The 26,402-nt window shown below is 42.5% G+C and overlaps 1 protein-coding gene across 1 annotated transcript in view; it reads right to left on the minus strand.

Moving 5' to 3' along the window:
- Nucleotides 1–26,402, minus strand: part of MAN2A1 (mannosidase alpha class 2A member 1) — a 162,037-nt gene that overhangs the window by 97,295 nt on the left and 38,340 nt on the right. Inside the window, exons 4-5 of the mRNA XM_077861780.1 lie at nucleotides 22,815–22,986; nucleotides 4,899–5,026 (exon numbers count right to left, since the gene is read on the minus strand). Coding sequence (XP_077717906.1) covers nucleotides 4,899–5,026; nucleotides 22,815–22,986 — 300 coding nt within the window. The remainder of the gene's footprint in view (nucleotides 1–4,898; nucleotides 5,027–22,814; nucleotides 22,987–26,402) is intronic.

Below are 26,402 nucleotides of genomic sequence, written 5' to 3' on the forward strand. Positions count from 1 at the left end.
AATCAAGTATCCAAAGTAACGTGTTGTTCTAAACTGCTTAGAAAACAAAACATGAATTTATAAGATGTAGCCAAAGCTACAAAAAGAAACTGCATATTCTCAAATGTGTTATCTAAATAAGAGCTAAAACCGTAAAATTCCTAGGGGAAAAAAAAGGAAACCACAGAGTAAATCCTTATGACCTCAGGTGAGACCATGGTTTCTTAGCTGTGACATCAAAAACACAAGTGACAAAAGAAAATAAATTAAACTGTACTTCATCAAAATCAAAATTTCTGTGCATCAGAGAACACCTTTACAAAACTGAAAAAAAAAAAAAACACCACAAAACGGGAAAAAATATTTGCAAATTATCATCTGACAAGAAAACTTGTGTCAAGAATACATAAGGAACTCTTACAAGTCAACAAAAAAAGGACAGAAACCCAATTGTAAAAATAGGCAAATTTGAACATTTCTCGAAAAGAGATACACGAACAGCCACTAGGCACAGAAGGATGCGTGAGGGCACGAGTGTCTGGGGAACCGCAGTCACAGCTGTAATGGGGGGGCCACTGGGCACACCCCGCGTGGCCAAAATAAAAACGATGTCAAATGTTGCTGCGCTCGTGGAGGAATCCGAACCCCCCGACGTTGCCGGGGAGAACCGTAAAATCGTACAGCCGTTTCGGAAAACAATCAGGCCGCTCCTGCAAAGGCCAAACACAGAGCTACCGTGTGACCCCCCAGCAATTCCGTTCCTGGGTATATACACCCCAAAGAAACGAAAACATAGGTCCTCGCTAAGACTGGCACAGGTGTGGGGTGGGAGGATGGGGTCCCTGGAGGTGGGCATGAAGGAGGGCACGTGATGTGATGACATGCACCAGGTGCTGTGTGCAGCTGATGAATCACTAAATTCTACGTCTGCGATACTACACTCTATGTTAATTAAATTGAAATTTAAAAAAAAAAAAGTTTTGCTGGGTTAAAAAAACAAAACTTATACAAGTATGTATAGCAGCGTTCTTCACAGCAGCCAAAATGGGGAACACTCTAAATGTCCATCAAATGAAGAAAGGAGAAATAAATGGGGTCTTTCCAAACAAGATAATATTATTCAGCTATAAAAAGGGATAAAGCACGGATACATGTTCATTCATGTTCAACATGAACACGAACGTCATGCCAAGTAAAAAGAGGCCAGTTACAAAGGCCATACGGTATGATCCTGGGTATGTGAAATGCCCAGAATAGTTAAATCCATACACATACAGAAAAGCATATTTGAGGGCGCCTGGGTGGCTCAGTCGGTTAAGCATCTGACTCTTGCTCTTGGCTCGGGTCATGATCTGAGCATCCTGAGATCGAGCCTCATGTCAGGCTCCGTGCTCAATACGGAGTCTGCTTGGACTCTCTCTCTCTCTCCCTCTGCCCCGGTGCCCCTACAGCCTCTCTGTCTCTAAAATGAATAAATACATCTTAAGAGGAGAGGAGAGGAGAGAGGAGAGAGAGAAGAGAGAGGGGAGAGGGGAGAGGAGAGAGGAGAGAGGAGAGAGGAGAGAGGAGAGAGGAGAGAGGAGAGAGGAGAGAGGAGAGAGGAGAGAGGAGAGAGGAGAGAGGAGAGAGGAGAGAGGAGAGGAGAGAGGAGAGAGGAGAGAGGAGAGAGGAGAGAGAAGAGAAGGCAGCTCAGTGGTGGTGTGGGCCTGGGGGCACAGAGGGTGGAGCCAGAAAGGAGCGTGACTCTTCATGGGTAAAAGATTTCTTTTGAGGATGTTGAAAATGTTCTAAAAATAGACGGTGGTAATGGCTGTACAACCCTGTGAATATACTAAAAAGTATGGGACTGTTCACTCTAAGTGGGTAAATTCTATGACATGGGAGATGATACGGTTATAAGAAGGATACAAGAGTCAGTCCATATATACGAAGTTCTGGGATGGGCAAAAATAATCTACAGCAATGGAAATCAGAGAGCAGTTGGCTGCGGGAGAGTAAAGAGGATGAGGGAACTTTCTGGGGTACAGAAAATGTGACTTAATTGGGTATATTTATGTGCCAAAGCCTGAACTCTATAGCTAAGATTTACACATTGCGCTGCATATGACGTATAGGTCAGTAAAAGCTGAACATAAAGAGAAAAATCCCCCGAAACTGAGGTTTATAAAGGAAGAATTCTTGGTTTAGAAGACAGTGAAGTACTTATGTGGCACCACGAAGGAGGTCCCCAAGCTTGCCACCCCCATTTAGTGGTCTGGTAAGAAAACGTACAGGACTAGGCATAAAGTCCTACTCACAGCGAGGATTTATTACAGTGAAAGGCTGCGCTGCAAAATCCACAAAGGGAAAAGGCACGGAGGGTACGGCGTCCACGGAAAAGCCAGTGCAGGCTTCTAGGGGTGCGTTCCCTGCGGAGTCATGCAGGATGGGTTCAAGCCTCCAGGCTGTGGCCGCCGAAATAACCGTGACAACAGCGAAATGTGGTCCACCGAGGAAGCTCCTGAGAGTCAGTGTTCAGGGTACTTTTTTTTTTGGGGGGGGGGGGGGCTGGTCATGGAGCCTTGTGGACATTAAGATCCCAGGCTTCCAGAAGGAAAAGAACTTAATTCAGGATCACAGTAGCATCTGTAGTGACCAGCATACGTTTTTACAGAGTTTAAAAACAGTGAACCAATTCCATGGTTTCTGTATGGTTAAGTACGCATGTTTTTTATTGAAGTTATTTCTCAGCATTTCTGATTTTTTTGCTATTTAATTTTTTTTCTTTCTGTGTTAGTGAGAAAAAAATCCCTGCCACCCCCATTCATTATCTTCTGGAATAATGCAAACTTAAAAGTTGTAAAATTAATACACAGAACTCCCATAAGCTCCTCAACCAGGTTTATCAATTATTACCCTATTTGCTTTATTTTTTTCTTCTTTCGCCACGCTGCTGCTGTGATTGCTGTTATTATTAGAATAAGTTGCAGATATCACGCCCGTACAAAAAAGAGATAACGTGGCAGGTCTGAAAGCCCTATCTTTAGAAAGGTCTTGCTTGGAAGGTTTGCCCTTGGCTGGCATCTGGGGACTTGGATTTCTCAAACGCTACAAAACCGTACTGAGATGTGAAATAGCTGGAAAGAACTGCACGCCATGTTGCAGGAGGCAAATATTAGACACCACAAAGATTTAAATGAGTGTCATGTTCTCATGAGTCGCAGCGAACATCTGATTTCACCGGGGCAGCCTTCTCGTACCCATGTCTTGCGGCAACAAGAGCCTTCCTCCCCTGGAGGACCTATGCACGTGGCGCCAGTGAAGCTGACCGTGCCTTCCACAGACTCCTCTCTCCTTGACCAGGTCCAATAAGCTGACTAGGCCGTGGCGACAGCAAACTCTAGACCTCTGGCCACAGAAACTGGCTTAGAGTTACACAATTAAGGCCCCGTAAGCCAATTAGGCAACGTATTAAGGAAAACTTGTCCTGATTAGATGGAGAAGATGAGAATCCTAGCTGCCTATGACCATCTTACTCCCCATGTGAAGAGAACCTAGAGCAGACTAAAGCTATGCAAAAAAGGAGCAGAACCAAGTAGCACCTGGGTGGCTCAGTCGACGGAGTGTCTGATTCTTGATTTCAGCTCAGGTTATGACCTCAGGGTTGTGAGATCAAGCCCCAAGTTGGGCTCCGTGCTGGGTGTGGAGCCTGCTTAAGATTTTCTGTCTCCCTCTCTCCCCTGCTTCTCCCCCACCCTCTGTCTCTTAAGTTAATTAAAACTAAATAAATAAGCAAGCAAAGCCAAAAGAGACAGTGTCCACACAACACAATTTGAGTCCCCTGGATCCAACCCTACCTGAAGCTACTTCACACACCTCTGGATCCAACCCAACCTGAAGCTACTTCACACACCTCTGGATCCAACCCAACCTGAAGCTACTTCACACACCTCTGGATCCAACCCAACCTGAAACTACTTCACACATCTGGATCCAACCTTACCTGAAGCTACTTCACACACCTCTGGATCCAACCTTACCTGAAGCTACTTCACACACCTCTGGATCCAACCCAACCTGAAGCTACTTCACACACCTGGATCCAACCCTACCTGAAACTACTTCACACACCTGGATCCAACCTTACCTGAAGCTACTTCACACACCTGGATCCAACGCTACCTGAAGCTACTTCACACACCTCTGGATCCAACCCAACCTGAAGCTACTTCACACACCTGGATCCAACCCTACCTGAAACTACTTCACACACCTGGATCAAACCTTACCTGAAGCTACTTCACACACCTGGATCCAACGCTACCTGAAGCTACTTCACACACCTCTGGATCCAACCCAACCTGAAGCTACTTCACACACCTGGATCCAACCCTACCTGAAGCTACTTCACACACCTGGATCCAACCCTACCTGAAGCTACTTCACACACCTGGATCCAACCCTACCTGAAGCTACTTCACACACCTGGATCCAAACCCTACCTGAAGCTACTTCACACACCTCTGGACCCAACCCTACCTGAAGCTACCGCACCTCTGGAATCCTCCATGACAAAATTAGTATCTTCCTTTCATTATTCTTTCTGTTTCTTAGGCAAGTAAATCAGGTTTTTGCCTCTTCTAGCCAATAGTTTTAACTAACAAAAAATTAAAATCCCAGTGTTCGAAAAAAATTATTCTAGAATTAGTAAGAATAGTACGCAAAATAATAGATCACAGAGTAGATGACCCTAAAAGTGACCATATTATGTTTATGTAACCTAGCTTATGACTGAAGAGACATCAAAAGTTAATGTAGGATAAAAAGAAAATACAGGGAAAATTGGTTATTTAAAAAAATAATAGAGCCTCATCTCACACATTGCCCAAAATTAACTGCCCAAAGTAGTCCAAATGAAGGAGAAAGACATCAATACATACCTAGATTTTTTTCCAGCCACTGATGTCCTTCAATTAGTTGGTCAATTATGGCAAAATAATGTGCAGCAGCTTCATCTGGCATGACCCAGCCACCTGTCACGATTTCGAACTGACCATTTTGTAGCAAACTAGAGAGAAAATAATATATGAGTTTATGATAACATATGCAAGAAAAGTTCAAATAAAAGATCTAAAATAGCATAGACACTAGGGACAGCCTGTAAGCACATAGAATTCATACTAGTTACAAAAAAAAAAAAAAAAAAACTTTTTTTTTTTTTAAACCAGGGAATAAATTTCAATTTTGGGGCCCTGGTGATAAGACATCCTTAGTGAAGTGTCTGTGGTGACCCCTCCTTTCCAGGCAAAGCCACTGCAGGTCACTCTGGAAGTTCCTTTTCATAAGGTTATAATCTCCCGGACAACTTCCAAGATCCTGATGTCAGGAGACACATCTGAAATATTTCTGAACCTTCCAGAGCACCTAGCAAAGTGCTTTATTTGCAGTATACACTGAATGCATGCTTATTGGAAGACTGTCATTTTAAGCCTGATATTTGCTCCCATACACCTGCACTGAAAAATCAATGTGTATTTTGGTCCTTCTGACTATGGAAAGTTAATCATGCAAACCGCACAAAAGTAATAATAAAGGTAAAAGCAAGTAAATAACACATGCCTCTGGGAATATAGATCATAAGCGCTTTGGCTCCAGATTCAGTTAAAATGTGTCTCTATAGTTTATTTTGTGTTGAGTGAAGAGCTCTAACATCGCCATCATCTGTCCACGGGGTACTCCTTTGCCATAATACCATACACGGTAAGCATATCCCCAGCCCTACGACAAATGAATTGTTACAAGATCTCTTCCTCCAGGAAAAAACAAACTCATAGACTGATAAATATTTGAAGAAGTACCTGGGGAAGTACAGAAGTCAAGAATTTAAGCAAACACCTTAAATGCCATGGACCTGGCAGTAAGATGGTCTGAAAAGTAGTGTAGAATTTCAGAAAGAAAAGCAGCTTTAATAAGGACGCGCGGCACATGACACCACCCCTAACCTCCAAGTGCCAAGCCAAATTTAGTAGACGCGGCCCAGAGGCATAAGAGATAAACATTTCCTTACAAGAGATCCTATAACAGAGTCCACAGCATTGACACATCTGATTTACTCAAACATACGCGTAATCGTATAATCCGTGACAGACTGGAGAGCGGACACAATTTTCAAGAATGAATGGATGAATGCCTTCCTTGTATAAAATCTTTAAATGTTAATTTAATCTGTCTTGCCATGGGAATCACCCACTAACGTAATTTCACACGGAGACTATGCTGGCTCACTGTAGTGTCTAAAAAACCCCAAAGGTCCAGTCCAACGTTAGATTCTCATTGGCCCAAATTAAGAACTTACGATATAGAAGTCAGAAATTTCTAAAAAAAAAAAATAAAAATAAAACAGTCATTTCTTTAACACAACTGAATCCAAAGCTATTTCGTCCTGTTCTTACTGTCAAACTGCTTCTAGTCATTTTTCTTTCTAGTCTTCCTGGTGTTTGCCAGATTTAGCCACCTTCCGGAGGCCTTGGCCCAGGCCCAGCTCTCATGTCTTACAGCCAGTACTTGGAAGCCTGAGACGTCAGGAGAGAATTGGGATCTAATCTCTCTCTGGCCATCAAATATAGAAACGTGGCTCCTTATCTCCGCATTCCAGTCAACAGATCTTTTGGAAAATCTCAGAAATAAATTGATCGAAAAAGTCTTTGCTGCTTCTGAACAGAAAGCGGAAATCACAGATTAAGAAATCTAAAAATGAAAATGAAAAAAAAAAAATCACTCAAGGGTGCTTGGGGGGCTCAGTGGTGGAGCGGCTGCCTTCAGCTCCAGTTGTGATCCCGGGGTCCTGGGATCGAGTCCTGCATCGGGCTGCCTGCTCAGTGGGGAGACAAACCGCTGACAAACCCCCTCCTGCCCCCTCTGCTTGTGCGCACTCTCTCTTTCTCTCAGTCAAATGAATACGTAAATAAATCTGTTTAAAAAAAATGACTCCAATGATGTAATTTTTCATCTATGAGTTTTGTTTTACCTACATGGTCCCTGTCCCACAGGCATGAACGGGCCCCAAGAAACCGCTAAGTGAGCAACAAATCGCACCTGCGGGCCACAGCAACCGGTCGCCCGGGGCCCTGCACCTGCCCCGCCCTTCCCTGCTTGCCTGGGTCCCGGGCTGAGGGCTGAGGTTGCGAGCGCAACGGTTACCTTAACGACGGTCTTGTCACTTAATTTTGGGAAGGCATAAAAGTCCTCCTGTGCATTCCGTTCTCCAGAACCTTCTTACTTACTCTCTTCTCCCTATTTTCCCCGAACTGACAGGGGCCTGCTGTCCTCCTGGGTCCCCTCCAGTCCAAGTTTCCTGGGGACAGTCCCCGGGTGCCCAGCCCAGCTCAGCAGCACTTGCCAGCACCAGAGTCCCCCGGTCCCCGAGTGTCCCCCTGTCCCCAGTACCGAGAGAACGGGGACCAGGCCGCGCGGTGTGCTCACCGTTCCAGGCCCAGCGCCGGGCACGTAAGGGGCACCCTGGCCGTCGGAGACTCCCATCAACGAGCAGCCCGACTCGGTACTGCCTGGGGGCCGGGGTGCCAGGGGGCATCGGGGGGGGGGGCGGGGCGCCAACCCGGGCAGCCGAGGCGCGAGCGGTGCCACCCGAGGACGAAGCTGGGGCCGTGGAAGAGGCGGGCGGGCGGCCACTCCCGGCCCCGGGGCCCTGGGCGCACCCGCGGGGGGACCTGGGCACGGCCGCACTGCTGTACCTCGGCACCTCGGCACCTCTGCACCTCGCCCACGGAGGCTCCCAGCCGAGCGGGCGGGAAAAGAGAAGTTCAGGAGAAGAGGCGGATCCACGAACCAAGCTGCGGGGAGCTGGAGCTGGAGCTGGAGCTGGCGCAAGGGGCCGGGGCGAGGAGGGGAGGACAGAGCTGCCAGGGGAGGCGCAAGGACCACGCAGAAGGGAGACAGAAAAGGGAGCAGAGGCACCCGGGCATGCTAAGATAAAAAGAACAGGTCTGTGAAAATAGCCTCAAACATTCTAGGAAGCAGTAATGAGGTGCTACAACCTGCGCTCCCACTTGGTACAAGGTATTTTTATAGTTAAAAAGGTACCACGTCATTGTGACCTGCTCAGAAACAGATGCATCAGTGGGTCAGGACATAAAGCTGAGAAATAAACTTTTAAAATATTTATACTATTAAAATAGCGAATTGCGTTAGTGGGAAAGAATGGGATATGGTTTTCTTCATAGAAGCTTGAAGCAGAGAGATTTATCTACTTACTTACGTATGTTCTTATTTATTTATTTTAAGATTTTATTTCTTTATTCATGAGACACAGAGAGAGAGAGGCAGAGACGCAGGCAGAGGGAGAAGCAGGCTTCCTGCAGGGAGCGGATGCGGGACTTGAAACCAGGACCCCGGGGTGACGCCCTGAGCTGAAGGCAGATGCTCAACCACTGAGCCACCCAGACGTCCCAAAGCAGAGGGATTTAAAACAAACTCGTAAGAAAGTCAAGTTATCAGGACGCCTGTGTCCTGACTTGAACCAAATGGGGGGGGTGGGGGGTGGGAAATACATGATGCAAAACACGAAGTATGTAACAATGACTATGGACAGATGGTCAGCTTGGGGACTGTTCCTCGTCCACTGAATTGTCTTTCCTAATCTATGCATAGGAATGGTAAGAACCAGATGATAAACTGGAAGATTTTTAGAGGCAGAAAGGTTTTGTTTGACATAAAATATTTACTGTTTTAGGGAAAAACACTCACCACAAAACCAAACCAAACCCTCACACACAGAAACTGCAGGAAAGAGACGTGCACAAAATTCCCTCGTAGATGCCTGCATCCTACAATAAATACAGCAAGTACTTAAGAAGTATCTCACGAAGGACAGAAAAACACAAAGGTCCAAAGAAACAGGAGGAAAACATTAACCTGATGACTGAGAACCACAGCAAGGACCGTCATCATTTAGTAACAAGTACGAAAAAGTAGGACTGGCATTCTCCATAAACAGCACCTCAGCAAAGACTTAGAAAAATATTTATAAGCAATAACAGAAGAGCGGTGATAGTCTTCAAAAAGAGAACCATATTTAAAATCGCCACTGTTAGCGATACAAGGAAAATAAAATCAAAACAGACTGCAACTGCACATTTGAGACTTTTATATATATATTATATATACATATATGCACATATATATATATATATATTTTTTTTTTAATCAAGCAGCCAGAAATACCTACAGCTAAAGTTACTTAGAACAAATACAGGTACTTCCCATTTCCATGCACTTAGTATTCAGCAAGCAACAACAACCAAGCTATTTCTCTGGACTAGAGAAATACAAAATTTAAAAAGACATGCCCACTCCATAGGACGTACTGCTTGGTGTCTGCCAGGAGACTGGCTTCCTGCAAATTTTCTATGCCTCTGCTGTCCTCCTATTTCCTAAGAAACACGAGATCTGGAAGCAAAAGTGAAAAGACACGGAAAGGGGGGGAAAGAAAGAGAAGAAAATATACATACAGGAAACAGGAAACCAGGCACTTCAACTTTCAAAATTAACAACACTCCTGTTTCACTTTTTAAAAACGGTTGACTCGTCCCTCCTGGCAGCAGCAGCATTACACACTGCTGCTTCTACTATCTCATTGCTGAGGAACTTGGTATAAAAAGTTTAACAAAATCACTGATCGAAATTAGGCTGTGCATTATCTGTCACAGCTCCCTTTGCCTCAAATGTAGAATTTACACTTAAGGATGTACTTTCCAAGCACACGAAGCTGCAAATCATTTTCTCTGAGTGTCACTTTTTCCCCCATGGAGGCTCATCATGAAGAAAGACAGATTCAAAGAGCTTTTTTTCCCTACTGGGGAAATTGTCACAGATAACTTAGTAGTAAAAAAAAAAAAAAAAAAAAAAAAAAAAAAAAGCATCATTTAGCAGGCTGCAAAGAATCACTATTTTCACATGAGAAAACGAGATGACTTTGTAATCATACATCGGGGGACATATGAAATAATACAAGAGGAGGCACAGGGATTCATTCTTAAGTAAAAATTTAGTTAAGTGGAAAATTCAAAAAGATGGGAGGGTCCTGGTGAATCAATCGATAGCCTAGAAATGTTTGCTTAGCATGTGCCCGACTCCTTATACCCTTCGTGGGAAGTGCCTAATACAGGAGAACAAAAATAAAATCTGTTTCAAGACTCCTCATATAGTACTAACTGGGGAAATTCATTCCATTCTTCTGAATATTGCTGATGTTGGTCTCTAAGGATTTAGTACAGAAGGGGGCACCTGGGTGGCTCAGCTGGCGGAGCCCTGCCTCTTGGTTCTAGCTCAGGTCAGGGTTTTAGGGTCTCAGGGTCCTAAGATCGAGCCCCACACTAGGCTCCACTCTCAGCGCCCAAGTCCACTAGACCTTCTCTCCCTCCCTCTCTGCCTGCCCCCTCTCGGCTCACTCTCTTTCCCTCCCTCCCTCTCTAAAATAAATAAATAAAATGTTTAAAAAAAAAAAAAAAAAGATGTAGACCACGAGGGGCAGATGGCAAATACGTTCTCTCTCATCATCCCTTCCTCACTTGACTCCACTCCTTTTAGTCCTGTGTCTACACTCCCTCTGCCTGGAATATTTTCCCTCCCAACACCTGCCTCACTGGCTCTTATGGATCCATCCGGAGCCTTTTGTAGCTACGTCTCACCCAAAGCCCATCTTAAGTGTTAGCTTTCATAAAATCCAACACTTTTCTTTCACAGCATGTATCACGAAATTTAATTACACACTGTGCGCTTACTGTCTTTCTCCCTCGATAGACGGAAAGCTCCGTGAGGGCAGGAGTCACGTCTAGTTTGCTCACCATTTAACACTCAGGGTTCCTACTAGGAAAGGGGACCAATCACTCAAAAGACAAGTGAAAAAAAGAATATGCAGCATATATTTCAGAAATGACTGACTCCCAAAAATGAGAAGAAATTTAGCCTCACGGAGAAATGCAAATTAAAACTTCAACAAGATATCACTTTTACTCATGATGCTGGAAAGATCAAAAAGCGGTGTAACATATTGTGATGTCAAAGATGTATGGAAATAGGTATTGTTACATACTGCTGGCAGTAACCATCGAATTTTAAAATGCATATGTAGTTTTAAACATGTTCATTCAAATGAAGTCAGAAAATAAAGTATAAAAATAAACAAAAGTATAATAATACACTGAATATAAAGATACATTCTGTGCATTCACAAAAGTCCAGAAATAAAACTACACAGTCACCCATTGGCAAGTGTCAAATAAACTAAGGCCCAGTGATAAAATAGGTTTTTATGCCATCTTTAAAAAGAAGGGCTCTTTTTTCCTGAAAGGTTTTCCAAGACCTATTAAGATTAAAACGGTACAATATCCATTAGGATGGAAATTGTATTAAAAAAAAAAAAACAATAAATAAGATTTGATGAGGATGAGGAGCTATTGGAAACCTTATACATCGTGGGTGGTGAGGTAAAGTGGTACAGCTGCCGTGGGAAACAACATGGAAGCCCTGCAGAAATTTAAACATAGTATTACTATGTGATCCAGCAATTCCACTTCTGGATATATACACAGAAGAATTAAAAAGCAGGGACTTGAACAGACATCTGTACCCCTATGTTCACAGCAGTGTCATTCTCAATAACCAAAAGGTAGAAACTACCCAAATGCTCAACGATGAATGAATGGATAAACTATCATCTATTTACACAATGAGATATCATCATTCAGCCTTAAAAAGGAAGGGAAGTCTGACACATGCTTCCGCGTGGATGAAGCCTCAAGACTCTACGCTAAGTGAAATCAAAGCCAAACACTGAATGATTCCACCTCTATGAGGTACCTACACATAAAGGCGGATGCCAGGGGCAGGGGAGAAGGTGAACGGCAAGTTATCGTGCAACAGGTACAGTCGCAGTTTGAGATCCTGGAAAAGTTCTAGAGACAGGTGATAGTTATGACTGCGCAGCAATGTGAATGTACTTCAGTGCTACCAAACCCTACATATAAAATCATTAAAATGGTAACTTTTAGGTCATGAATATTTTACAATAAAAAAAATAGTCGCTAAAAAAATCAGCACAATGTACATGTCATGCTATCGGTTGCACAACACACAGGTATACATGTTTGCACATACATTCTCCTATAAGAGTTTTCTTACAGCAGCTGCGCCCTGTGGGAAGAACTAGATGACAAGGAGACAGGAGTGGTTCACCTATTACCCTTCATTGTCTACCCTTTATATACTTGGACTTATATTAAAACATTAATTAAATGAAAATTTTTTCTGAGCTATAAATACTGTATTCTGATTTCTCCTAAGCACTGTAAACTGACACAGCTATAGCATAAAATAATCCTGAAATGTTATTTAAGAATATTTCCCATACTAGATGGCTCAAGTAATCATTCTGTCAAGTTTGTTTAAGATTTTATTTATTTCACAGAGATCATGAGCCAAGGGGAGCGGCAGAGGGAGAAGCAGACTCCCCACTGAGCAGGGGACCCCCCCCCCATGCAGGGCTCTATCCCAGGACCTCCTGAGCCACTCAGGAGCCCTCATTTCCGTAAAGTTTTAATAAGAGGCTATTTTTTTTTATGCAAGCTGGTGCAGCCACTCTGGAAAACAGTATGGAGTTTCCCCTCAGCAAGTGAAAAATAGAGGACTACCCTACAGCACAGGAATTGCACTACTAGGTATTTAGCCAGAGGATATAAAAATACTGATTCAAAGGGATACCTGTACCCTAATGTTTACAGCAGCATTATCAATAATAACAAAATTGTGGAAAGACCCTAAATGTCCACCGACTGATGGATGGATAAAGATGGGGTATATACAGACAAGGGAATTATTACTCAGCCATCAAAAAGAATGAAATCTTGCCATTTGCAAGGATGTGGATGGAGCTAGAGTGTATTATGCTAAGCAAAATAAGTCAGAGAAAGACAAATACCAGATGATTTCACTCATGTAGAATTTAAGAAATAGAACATGATCACAGGAGGAAAAAAAAAAAGGAACAAGAAACAGACTAACTCTAGAGAACAAACCGATGGTTACCAGAGGGGAGGTGGATGGGGAGATAGGAGAAATAGGTAAAGGGATTAAGGAGGGCACTTGTTGCTATAAGCACCAAGTGTTGCATGTAAGTGTGGGACCTCTATATTGTGCACCTGAAACTAATATTACAGTGTATGTTAACTGGAATTTAAACAAAAACTTTTAAAAAAATCAAAAAAGGGAATATTTAAATATTTCACTGTTTAAGTAAATGTCACTTCATTTTCTCATTTTCCAAAACAAAATTAATAAGATGCTCACGTATAATGAAGCAGAAAATATGTGAGCCTAAAGAATAAAATTTAAAAATCTACTCAATATCTTGCTATAAATGCACAAGGGGTTATGGTAGGCACCGTTTCTAACCAACGTACGTTAGTTCATACTATACCACAAACGCCTTTCCATGTTAATAAGGACCTATCATTGTGTTTATGGCTGTACTGTACTTTTTAAAGGACTTTTTTTTTTTTTTTAAGATTTTATTTACTCATTCATGAGACAGAGAGAGAGAGAGGCAGAGACACAGGCAGAGGGAGAAGCAGGCTCCATGCAGGGAGCCCGACGTGGGAATCGATCCCGGGACTCCAGGATCAGGCCCTGGGCTGAAGGTGGCGCTAAACCACTGAGCCACCTGGGGATCCCTGGTTTGATCAGTTTTGACAAGTGTTTATATCCCTGCAATCACCACCAAAGCCAAGATTCGGACTATTTCCATTAACTCTGAGAGTTGTTTCATGCCCCTTTCCAATCATTTCCTACCTCAACTGCTCCAAAAAAAGAAAGACCATCATTACTTCATGATTTCTACCATAATACAGAAGTTTAGCTACTGGTAAGCTTCATAAAATAAAATCAAACTATATTTACTTTGCTGTGTTAGGCATTTTTTGCTTAACAGATTCAATAGATTCAGCCACATAACCACGTTTCCAGTGTTCATTCTTTTTCACTGCTGAGTAGTTTTCCGCTGCACGAATACGCCAGGTTTTTTTCATCTATTATATCGTTGATGGACATTTCAACTGTTTCCAGTTTGCAAATACTATGAAAGATTCTGCTCTGAAAATGTCTAGACAAGTCTTTCTGAGAGCACGTTCTCATTTTTCCCAGAGTCATGCCTAGCAGGAGGCTTCTAGGTCTCATTTCATATGCTTCCCTTTGGAAAACTCCGGTGACTTTTCAGAAAGCAACTGTCCCACTTTACCTCCCCACCAGCAATAGGAGACTTCCCGCGGCTGCACATTCCTTCCAACTCCTGGTGGTGTCAGTATTTTTTATTTTCGTCATTCTACAAGGCCTGGGAGGGCATCCTGCAGTGGGTATGATCCGCATCTCCTTGACGGATCCCGTTAAGGGGCCCAAGCACACCCTGCTCCCTGCCGCTGCAGCCTCACCAACCTCCTCCCGGTCTGAACGTGCCAAGCTCTTGCTAACCCCTGGCCCATGATCACAACTCTCCTCTCATAACCTGGAATCCGCGCCCCATAACTGGCTAATTCCAATCCCCCTTCAGGTTTCAGCCTGAATCCACCTGCATCAGGATGCCTTCCAAGCCCCCTTCCTTGCTTCTGTTAATAGGGAATGCTTTATTGTGATACTATGGTTACCTCCACGTCTTCCCTGCTTGGCCTTGAAGACTGGGGTCAGGGGTGGTTTACTCACCTCCTGTATCCCAGGCTGCAAGCACAGTGAACTCCTGTAGAATGAATGATAAATAACGGAAGGCTTTGGAAATAAGGTAACAGTTCAGCAGAGTCTTGAAAAATAAGGCTGAGATTACCCAGTGCACAAAAGGGAAAAAAAAAAAAAACTCTAAGCTCAACTCACTGGCAAATTCCTGAACATGAAACAGCATGTGTTGGAGGCCACCCATGTGGCTCGGCAGTGGGGGTGGGGGTGGGGGGGGCACTGGGGACAGGGACAAGCAGGCAGGGCTCAGGGCGATAGCGTGGCAAGCCCAGTGACACAGGAGCCTGTCTTTGGGCCCCAATGGGAGGCAGCCATGAGGGGGAGGCCAAAGGGGAGGAGGAGAAGGCCCGTGACCCCAGCAGGGAAATGGTCGGGAGGAAGGGAGCAGAGGAGGAGGAAGGGAGCAGAGGAGGAGGAGGGGAGGAGGGGAGCAGGGGAGGAGCAGAAAGGGAGCAGGGGAGGAGCAGAAAGGGAACAGGGGAGGAGCAGGAAGGGAACAGGGGAGGAGGGGGGAGCAGGGGAGGAGCAGGAGGGGAGCAGGGGAGGAGCGGGTAGGGAGCAGGGGAGGAGCGGATAGGGAGCAAGGGAGGAGGAGGAATGGAGCAGGGGAGGAGTGTAGAGGAGAATCAGGCTCAGCCAGAGGCTCAGCGAGGTGGGGAGAGGAGCAGGAGCCGGAGCCGGAGCCGGAGCCGGAGCGCTGGGTCCCAGGAGGCGCAAGGGAGAGAACTCCCGGCAGGCGGGGGGCGTGCGGGGCCGTGGATGCTGCTGGAAGCCCTGAAGGGAGCTGGGGAACATCCAGAGGAGACAGTCCCGTGGGTCGGGCGTGGAAGGAACACGAAGCTGCGTCCCTGCAAGTGAACTGGGCGTGCAGCACGTGGGCGCGGGACACATACGCCCCCAAATACACACACGCTCCTGCTTCAACTATTAGAACTCAAATTACTTTTGACACCGGGGAATTTGCTTTGATTCCTTTGATGCAAAGCTCTTATCTTTAGGCTCTAAAGTCCATCCCAATCTGCAGTTTTCCCTGAACATCACAGACACACTGGAGCTCCTCCTTGCTCTGCACAATTTTGCAGCAGCCTCCGGTCCAATACCCTAACATCTGACCTATATGAAACGTATAATGAATTAACCTGCGTGAGAACTTTAAAGCCATATTTTTAGAGTGAAACCTGAAGTGTGCATCAATAGGTTTTGGATTCATAGTCTTTAAGAAGGTCACCTCCAATGTTCCTCCGATTTCAATAAGCAAACAGGGAGCTAAGATAATAGGGTAGAAGGTTCACTGAAATATAAACCTAGGAAAGAAGATGTAAGAGAATGACAGAAATATTAAAGATTCTGCATTGTGGGGGCGCCTGGGTGACCCAGCTGGTCCTATGTCTGCTCCGGAGCTCGGGCCATGACCCAGTCCCGGGTCAGGCTCCCCGCTTTGCAGGGAGTCGGCTTCGACCTCTTCCTCTGCCCGTGCTTCCTCTCTCAAATAAATAAGTAAATCCTTAAAAAAAAAAAAAAATTGCATTCTTGGCAAAGCAATGAAACTCAGCAATGTGATGAAGATAAAGTATCTCCGTTAACTGTAACTTCTAGAACCATCCACGGAGGACCCCGTTCCTCCTGGCACACACGGGAAGTCTCATTTCACACCCCCAGGTCCCCACGGAGAAGCCAGTCAACACTCTGGGGAACACACAAGTTGTTGTAGGTCCCAACACCTCACCGGGCTTCTTCACGGAGCACCGGTCTCTACAGATCTGCAGAAAGTGCCTCAGTGTCTCAGAGCCCCGAGAGAAAGAATCAATGTGTAATACGCTGGGTATTAATCAAAGGAAATGCTACGGCTAATGGTTCAGCTGCCTGATTCTGAATAAGGATCCACGTTTTGATGTATTATAAACATCATGCAGTATTTAACTGCGTTTAGCGGAAAACTGTTCAAACATGAAGCCGAACAAGTAAAAAGAATGTTAACATCCCAGTCATTTTCAAAAATAAAACAAGCATAGATGGAAAATGTGCTGACGATTTAATGGGAAGCAGTTTTCTTTTAAATCCACTGGATGTGTGTTACAAGTAGGCGCCACGACTATAACTTATTAAATTACTTTCGGTCACAAAAGAGAATAAAAAAGCTAGATGCTGTTTGCATGGATCTCCCTTTAGTTAACTAGATTCTCATTTTTTAAAAGCTGATAGAGCTGAATACTGCTGCCACAGGGGGTAGGAATCAAACAAGTCACTGCTAGAATAGATTATGGGGATCATTTGAGTTATGTTTCTGTTAAGTTCCCACAATCAATTGGTATTCTTCAGGGACAATAAAAGCTAACATGGAACTCTGCTGGAATTAACAGGTTCTGTTCTGCAATAGCTAGCTTGCAAATTTAGGTACAGACATATAATCCATAGATTCATCTTCAAAAAGGAAAAAGGAAAAAAAAAGCCATCGCATAAGCATTATGCCAGCAGTCAAAAAAAAAAAAAAAATTCTATCAGTAACACCATTTAGTACAAGCTCAGAATTTTTAAATAATGAGAGCACATCTATAGATCTATTAACCTTTCCGCAAAACATACATTTAGGCAAGGAATACTAAGAATGTCATGTTTAAGTAAGTAGAGGAAAAAAAAATGTTATTACCCTAGTTCCACAGATACATGTAGTAAGTGGGGAAAAAAAAAAAAAGGAATGATTATGCCAAGAAGGGAGAAAATTCTGACAAAGCTTGACCAGAAACAGAACTCATTTGCCCTAATGTTGCTATAAAACACTATTTTCTCTGGGGCATCTGGGTGGCTCAGGTGGTTAAGCCTCTAACTTTGGCTCAAGTCATGATCTGGGGGTCCTGGGATCAAGTCCTAGGTTGGGGTTCTTGCTCAGCGGGATCTGCTTGTCCCTCTCCCTTGACCTCTCCGACCACTCATGCTCTGTCTCTCTCTCTCAAATAAATTTAAAAAAAAAAAAATTTTTTTTTTAAAGCAGAAAGAGAAACCGTATTCTCTTCAAACAAAATGATATCATCAAGATGAGGCCTAGATTCCAGAATATGTCCCAATGCCAAAACAGTGTCTGTCAAAAGAAATTTAAGGCCATGAATTGAGCGTTAGATTCTAATTTGCATTCCCACTCCCAACACCTTACCATTCTCTATCCTTGATATTAAGTGGAATCCGATGAAATTGGCATTTCTGTACATCAAAAACGGTCAAAAATTGGCAATCGATTTCACACAGCACGATCCACGTAAAATGGCCAACAGAATAGGAGAGAGAGAAACACGCAACAACCTAGAGCAAGAAGGGGATTGTCCTTGTGCCGTAAAACCGACGGCATCTCCCACGGATACTGTGCAGATGAAACTCAAAGGACTCCCATAGGGACCTGCCACTGCCCTGCAAGAAGGGCAACGGGGAGCCCCAAGTCACAAGGAAGAGGACTCTGCGATCCGGGCAACAGGCTCTAACTGGGAGTGTCAGGGCGGAGGCAAAGCCGAATCCTGGATGGACCCTGATCATGGTCTCTGTGTTCCACCGGAGGGAGAGCCCCATCCTGCAGAGAAGCTTCTGGGCCCAGGGCCTTGCTGCTGCAGGGGCAGCTCCCTCCCGCGTAGCGGGGAGGAATCACAGCGGCAAGGCCAGGCTCCTCTGCAGGCGGCTGGCCTCCCCTCCACTCGGTGGTGCAGACCTTCAGGCAGGCCAGAGCTCTCACCTGGCGGCCAGGTCACCAGAGAGCCTCGCCCAGCAGACAGCAAATGCTTCACTAGCCTCCCCGTCTTCCCAGAGCCCCAGGTCCTCCCTCCCCTGGGCCGTTCCCTCTCCTCCCTGGGACCGTCCTCCGGCCGGGGGCCCTGTGCTCCGGTGCTCGCGCCATCCCTGCCCTGCGAATCCAGCTCTCGAGCGGCAGCCTCACTGTTGGCGAACAGCCCCCGCTGACTCTGGAGGGGCAGTGCCCTGGGAGACTCCCCGCGCAGCACCCAGGCCTACGTCCAGAGGAGAGGTCACGCCACAGGGATCACAGGGCCCGAGTCACGGAAAAGGAAGAGAACCGTGAACGCACCGGGCTCTGCGGGGGGACCCGCCACCTGCCCTCCCCATCCACCCGCACTTCACTCTCTAAAGACTCAGGACACTGGAAAGGATGTATTGATTAGCGGAGCTCAGCTCACAGCTGGCCTATCTGACCTGAGGCAGGAGGACAGGGGTACGACGTGTGGGAGGCCACTTCCCAAGAGGAAATCAGGTGGCATGGAGGCTGGCCAGTCAGGATTAAGGCCCACAACGAGGAAACCAAGCATCCAGTCAGAACAGGAAGGAATTAAGACTAGTTACACTCTGTTTTGGGACAAATCCCAGGTGTACATATGCTATTGTTCATGGGTGAATAAAAAGAAGTACCTGGACTTGAGGGGTACATCATAAAGAATGCGGAATTGAGGGGTTAAAAAAACCCCAAACAACAAGTCAAAACCAAGCATTCAAAGCCAGAAAAGAACATGTTTCATTTCCCAGAGAACTAAATCTGAGTGCAGGGTAGGATGGAAGGGAAGAACCCTTAAGAAAAAATCTACCAAACATAGTGAATTTAACAAAGAAACCAAAAGTGCATGTGCAAAAGACTCAATAACCAGAAAATTAAAAAAAAAAAAAAAAACGGAAAATTTAATCCCCAAACAAAGGAAATAAAAACAGCAAGTCATAAGAGCTGAAAACATTAAGCTAAAGATCCGTTTGAGTTGACAGGTGGAAAATTTAACAGTAAGTTATACACATACCTAGATACCTTGTCAAAATTTAGAATTTTATGGATAAAATTTGAAAATTCCTAAAAACATCTGAGAGGGGAGGTGGTGGGGGAGGGGGAAGGCTATGCTCACTGAAGCAATACATTAAAAAACTTTAAGAAAGCATAAATTTTAGAGTTACATTTTACTATTAAAAGACGAAGACTCCCAGGATCCCTTTGAAACTAAAATCTACAGAGTGTCCAAGAGAAATACTCAAAGTGACAAATGAAAGTTAAAATAGCAAGAGCGTTTAATATTTATTAAGGATTTAAAAGTATGCCAGGCACTGAGCTAAGCATTTATTTGCATTTATTCAACCCTCATAAAAACCCAGTCAAACAGGTTCCAATATTATCCCCTCCTGACAAATGAAGAAAACGAGGCACAGAGAGGCTAGGTAAATTTGTTCACAAGGTAGATGGGAGTTGCCAGTAGAGGAAATCGGGTACCCTGGTTCCAGCGGCCAGCCCTGTGAACTACTGCTCTAAATTGACTCTTTTTAAAATAAAACAGGTGAGCAGCCCGGGTGACGCCACCTTCAGCCCGGGGCCTGATCCTGGAGTCCCGGGATCGAGTCCCGCATCGGCCTCCCTGCATGGAGCCTGCTTCTCCCTCTGCCTCTCTCTCTCTGTGCCTCTCATGAAAAAGAAAAAGAAAAAGAAAGAAAAAGAAAAAGAAAGAAAAAGAAAAAAAGAAAAAGAAAAAGAAAAAGAAAAAAAGAAAAAGAAAAAGAAAAGAAAAAAGAAAGAAAAGAGAGAAAGGAAAGGGAAGGGAAGGGAAGGGAAGGGGAGGGGAGGGGAGAGGGAGGAGGAGGAGAAGGAAAGGAAAGGAAAGGAAAGGAAAGGAAAGGAAAGGAAAGGAAAGGAAAGGAAAGGAAAGGAAAGGAAAGGAAAGGAAAGGAAAGGAAAGGAAAGGAAAGGAAAAGAGAAAAGAAAAGAAAAGAAAAAAGAAAAAAGAAAAGAAAAGAAAAGAAAAAAGAGAAAAGAGAAAAGAGAAAAGAGAAGAAAAGAGAAGAGAAGAAAAGAGAGAAGAAAAGAAAAGAAAAGAAAAGAAAAGAAAAGAAAAGAAAAGAAAAGAAAAGAAAAGAAAAGAAAAGAAAAGAAAAGAAAAGAAAGAAAAAAGAAATACTCAGCCCAGGAGTGCCCAAACCTCGTAGCCCTTGACCCATTGTGGATGCTCAGGAGCCAGGGAGCCACAGAACGACCGAACGAATGAGCTAATCGCAGCAAAGATCAGGCATTAACTCCGAAGGACTGATTTTTAAAAATAATAAAATCCCTAAAAATAAAAGGAAGGTAACGGGGAGAAAGTGGCAAAAAAAAAAAAAAAGGTATAGTCAACTTCCGCTATAAATGCTTGTTTCAAAAACAGGAATTTGTTCCAAAGGGATTGATTATATTAGGGAGCAAATTTTGTACTGCTTAAGTGAAATTTTGCCCTTGAGAAAGAATAAGTGAAGAAGGCAGAAAGCTGTGCCTCTCCGAACCCAGCCACCCAGGGACACACACACACACGCCCTCCAAGGTTTACTACCCACCTCAGTTCACTGCCTATGTTCACCATCCTCCATGTGAGCTCAACAACTTCCTATCAGATTTGGATAACCCACTTTCTACCACTCCTGACACCCACGTCTACATGCAAACTTCAGGTCTTTTATTGTAGCATCTATGTATTTCTTAACCATCTAACATATGTAAAACTCTACCTGCATCTTTATTAGGTTCCCATCTCATGTGTGTGTCACTAGCAAAGTTTTTTTTTTTTTTTTTGGCAAAGTTTTTGAATGCTGTGCCCTGTCAAGAAAAACAAAGGTCTGATGGATAATGATGGAAAGCCAATTCTAAATTATCTTTAAATGTTTGTGACAACTTCCATCAAAATCCTTTTCTTTTTTTTTTTTTTTTTCTTTTTTTGATGCGGTAGGAAGAATTTAACAGATTAATTCTAAAACTCTTTGGGAAAATTAAGTGGTCACTCATTAAAAGATTTTTTTCAGTAAAGAAAGACAAGGGGAGATTTAAACTGTCAGCTAATGAAACGTATCTTAAAGCCACAGCGATTATAGACAAGCAGAAATGTCCATGAAAGAGGTCAGAAAACCCAGAAATCAATGCATATTTAAATACAATAAAGACGGCACTTCAAGTCAGTAGGGAAAAAAAAGGGGGGGGGCAATTTAAATCTTAGGGAAGCCACAGAGCACAGCATGTGGGGCTGGAGAGGCTGCGGCGGATGGCACACCAGCGAGGCACATCCCAGCTGGGTGACCCTGGACAACCAGTGTCTTTATCTATAAAATGAGGACAGTCATTGTACCTACTTCACAGGACTGTTGCGAGGATTATCAGTTATCATTTGTGAAGTGCTCAGAACAGGCACTAAAACAGTGAGTGCTATATATGTGATATTAAAAAAATAAAAGAAAGCAATTCATGCTAAGATAATCCTTACGCTGCCAGGAGCAGAGGGGAGGGAGACACAGGGAACAGAACCTCCCATCATACCACATTATAAAGATAAGTTTCAGGATTTTAAAAACTGAATGATAAAAAAATAAACTGGGGGGAAAAAAGGACTTTTCATCTGATCTCTAGATTGGGAAAGACCTTTGAAAATATGACAGTAAAGCATCAAGAAAACAGATTAATGTATCTGATTACCTAAAAGAATGTTGAAGTCTGTATACCAAACACTAAGAATTAAGAAAATAACTTGAGAGAAAATAAGGGTCGACATATGTATATATGAACTTACAGGCTGGTAAGAAAAAGTACACCATCGAGCAATTCACAAAAAACTTTGCCTGTATATATGAGAAAATATGCAACATTAACAGTAATCAAAAATTCTAATTAAATATTTCAACCACCAAATTGGTCAAAGTTTTGGAAAAAAAATTACGTGGGTGGCCAACTAGGCAGAGACATTGGTACAATCCTATATGGAAGATAGAAGAACACTCTGAAACAATCTTTCCAGGGGTCACTTTGATTATATGCTTCAAAAAAACGTTTAAAATATTAAGCCCCTTTGACCTAGTAATTCAATTTCTGGGACAAAGTTGAAACATAAGGATTTCAATAGAAAAGGTTCAAGTCACTTTTTCAGAGATGAACCAGAATCAAGGAAAAAAAGGATGTGAAGAAATGTTTTCAGTTTCAGATACAAGACTAAGAATTTTTACCCTCTAGAAATTCAATACTTGTTTCAATGTATAATTATTAATATTACCAAATTGAAAAAAAAAAAAAAAACAGTTTTACAACAAACCTTTTAACAGCATCCTTCTTCGGCTTATCTATAGAATCCCACCACTTTGAAAGGTAAGAAATCTCAGACCAGATAAATTTTCTCCGTGAGTCTTCTTTCAGCTTGATGACCATGTTATTAAAAATATACTGAGTCATCTCTCTAAAGTAGTCATCAAAAGTCTTCAACCAACCTAAATCAAGACATAAATACACAACAAAGGTCTGATTCATACATCTGATTTCAACTTAGTCACATTCCATTGCGTCACCTTTGGATACCCTTAGAGGTTTACTTTCATATGAAGACATATTTTAAAATTTCAGAAATGTTTCAAGTCGTGATACTCCATTTCAATGGACATGAAATTGAGAAAGTCCCCAATTCTGAAATGACAAAAAAAAAATACTCTGAAAACTGCACAAATTCAGAGAGAAATAAGAAAAAAAAAAGAGAAAAATGACCTGAGGACAAAATATATTTATTTATGCTTAATAATGATAGTATCTCTTTCAGTTGTTTATCATTTATCTGTTATTTAAGGAATTTGCTTTGATTCTAAAAATCTGAGCAGTGTTAACAAGTTGGCAGTACTATTTGCATAATGTGGAATCAAAACTGTATCCTTTCATACCACATCTGAAATTCCCTACCCATTTTAGTAAGTTAAATTAAGAAAGAGAAAATCACAAGTATAAACTATTTCTAAAAGCCAACAGCAAAGCAATAAGGTAATTAACAGCACTATTATGAATACAGAGAAGTAGAATTCAGCCAAGAACAGGCATTAGTTTCCAACGGCTGTAAATTATTCCATTTTTTGGAAGCACAAACTGACGCTAATCAAACAACACAAGTGTATACATGTGTGTCAAGTCTTTTTTCAAAAGAAAATTGTAGATATTGAGGACTTAGTTCTCTGACTTTTCCTACTTCTTTCGAATATCTTTATTTAAAGATATTTGCAGTATGAGTATAAAGGGACATTTTTAACAAGACCCATAGGTCCAAGCATAGCCCTATCCGTCAGAACATTAAAGCAACATGATAAGTGGCCGAGGTAGGAACATACCCAGTTATCTATCTACCGGCCAAGTGGACCCTCCAGAGAACAACCTCTTATCTAGGAAATCCTATAGAAATAGGAGATTCTATATATCCAGGCTAAACTACTGCTCTATTTTTTCCAAACCCCAAACCTGCAGGAAGGCTGAAACATTAAAGGATCAACTGATTAGTTCTTTTGTCTATAACTAAATTAATATTGCAAGTACACCATACTGGCTGGAAAAAAAAATTGTCTAGGACAGAGAAGACGATACAACTATTCTAACAACATAAATATGAGCTTCTGAAAAAGGGCACTGGCGCTCTGGCTGTATTTCACCCTTTTACTTTAACTAAAATCCATTCATTCTACAGATATTGAGTAAGCATGTACAAAGTGACTGGTACGAAGCTAGAAGCCAAACACGAATGCAGTGTAAAATATTATTATTTTTTTATTTTATTTTTTTTTTATTTATTTTTTTTTTTTTTGTAAAATATTATTTACAGGACTTTCTTGATCTGGGGCATTTTTAAGGTACTTTTCAGAATGCTATGTGGATAATTCAACTTTTCCATGTTTAAATAAAAAGCCTGTACCTACAGAAAATTCAAAGATACCTCACAAAATAGTTTGGAAAGAATCCCATCTCGCCTGGCAAAGGTACAAACCTGGTCTCCTGCCCCAGAGCACGAAGCTAAGATCCACATCAGGATTCCCAGGGACAAGCAAAGAAATCTAACCTATCCCTAAATGGGAATGTTCTAACCCACTGCTGACCATGACAGCATCCAAGACAAAAAAACAAACAAAAAAGATACATATATATATATATAAAGCACTCAGATCTATATATATAAAAATATATATATCTAGCTCAAGCACTCAGATCTGAGCCCAGGCTAGAACATAGCACTTGATAAATATTAGTTGCTATTATTATCATTATCATCTTCATCAGTCTTTAATTACCCCTTCCCCATCTCTACAAAGCAGGTAAAAGAGAAAATAAAAGATATTTCTAACATGTAAATTTTGAAAAGTACACATTTATTAAAAACATTTAAATAAACTGTTCTACATCTCAAAAGCGTTGGTAACCCAAAATTTTGGTTTGCAAAGAATTCATTCTATGCCCCTGTTACGGGCCGAACCGTGTCCCCTCAAAATTCCCCTGTTGAAATCCTAAACCTCGGTACTTCAGAATGTGACTCTATCTGGAGACAGGGTCTTTCAAGAGGTGATCAAGGTCTACCAAGGTCATGAGGATGGGCCCTCACCCAGCATGTCCTTACAAGGAGCAGCAATTAGGACACAGACACACACAGAGGGAAACCACGTGAAGACAGAGGGGGAAAATGGCTCTGTGCACGCCAAGAGGAGAGGCCTTCAGGAGAAACCACCACAGCTGACACCTTGATTTTGGACTTCCAGTATCCAGAAACGTACGGAAATAAATTTCTGCTGCTTAAGCCATCTTGTCTGTAGCACTTGGGTATAGCAGCCCTAGCAAACTAATAGAGCCCTAGAAAAAAAATGGCATTGTTTCTATCTGAAAAATAAAGATTGCAATGGGGGGAGAATTTATTTTACCAAGTACCATCATAATATCTAATTGAATATATATCTTCCTCCATATTGCAAGACTAAGCTAAAAATCAAATAGATATAAGTAGCACCCACTTCTGTACCACGTTATTGTCATATACGTGCAGCAAGGACCACATTCTTGAAATGGCTCCGTGACAATTACTTGTCTTCAAGACATCACATGTAACATTTACCTAAATTTTAACAAAGGTCAACACTAAGTCCCTCATTATTTGGCTGTTAACTCAGTAAAAGAACTATGAACCATGGAATGACTCCAAAATTAATTTAATAATAGACTCTAGTAGTCTAGCATAGAAAGCAAATTTTGAAGAAATCCTCTTATGAAGATGACTAAGGAAAAAGGTTCTTTTTTTCTTCTTTTTTTTCAAGTACAACTACTTGTTTTCATCAGTTGTAATTTGTTATTGGCTAAGACTCTTTCAAAGAATAGTTTATCACAGGAGTTTTCATAAAGAAGTCGCAGTGACTGATGAATCCACTTTGCCTTCAACAATCATGCAGAAAATATGTCCAAGATATTTACGTGAGCCAAAATACGTGCTCAGAGATGTCAACCTAAAAGCCTTCCATAAAACTCATCTATAATAGATACTAATATCATTACTATATAGCACAATTAATGAAGAATGAACTAAAAGATAGCCTCTTGCAGTTTTCAATATTGAGTAATATAACAGTAAATTAGCTTTTATTGCTCTTATACAATAGAGTAATCAAGTAGTCCCTTTTACACCGAATTGGCTCTTTCTTTTCCTCAATTACTGTCAAACTACAATTGTATATTAACATGAGACCAATCGGAAAGATAGTATTTTATGAAGAGTTGTATGGGATGAATTTTTGCAACATAAAATTATATCCCTACCTCTGGATTTAATCATCTTAGGACATTGAGTTGCAAACTGATTTACTTACACGGTGAATTCACAGCCTTTTTCTTTCCCTTG

This window comes from Canis aureus, chromosome 2 (assembly GCF_053574225.1).
Source record: "Canis aureus isolate CA01 chromosome 2, VMU_Caureus_v.1.0, whole genome shotgun sequence".
Classification (NCBI taxonomy): Eukaryota; Metazoa; Chordata; class Mammalia; order Carnivora; family Canidae; genus Canis; species Canis aureus.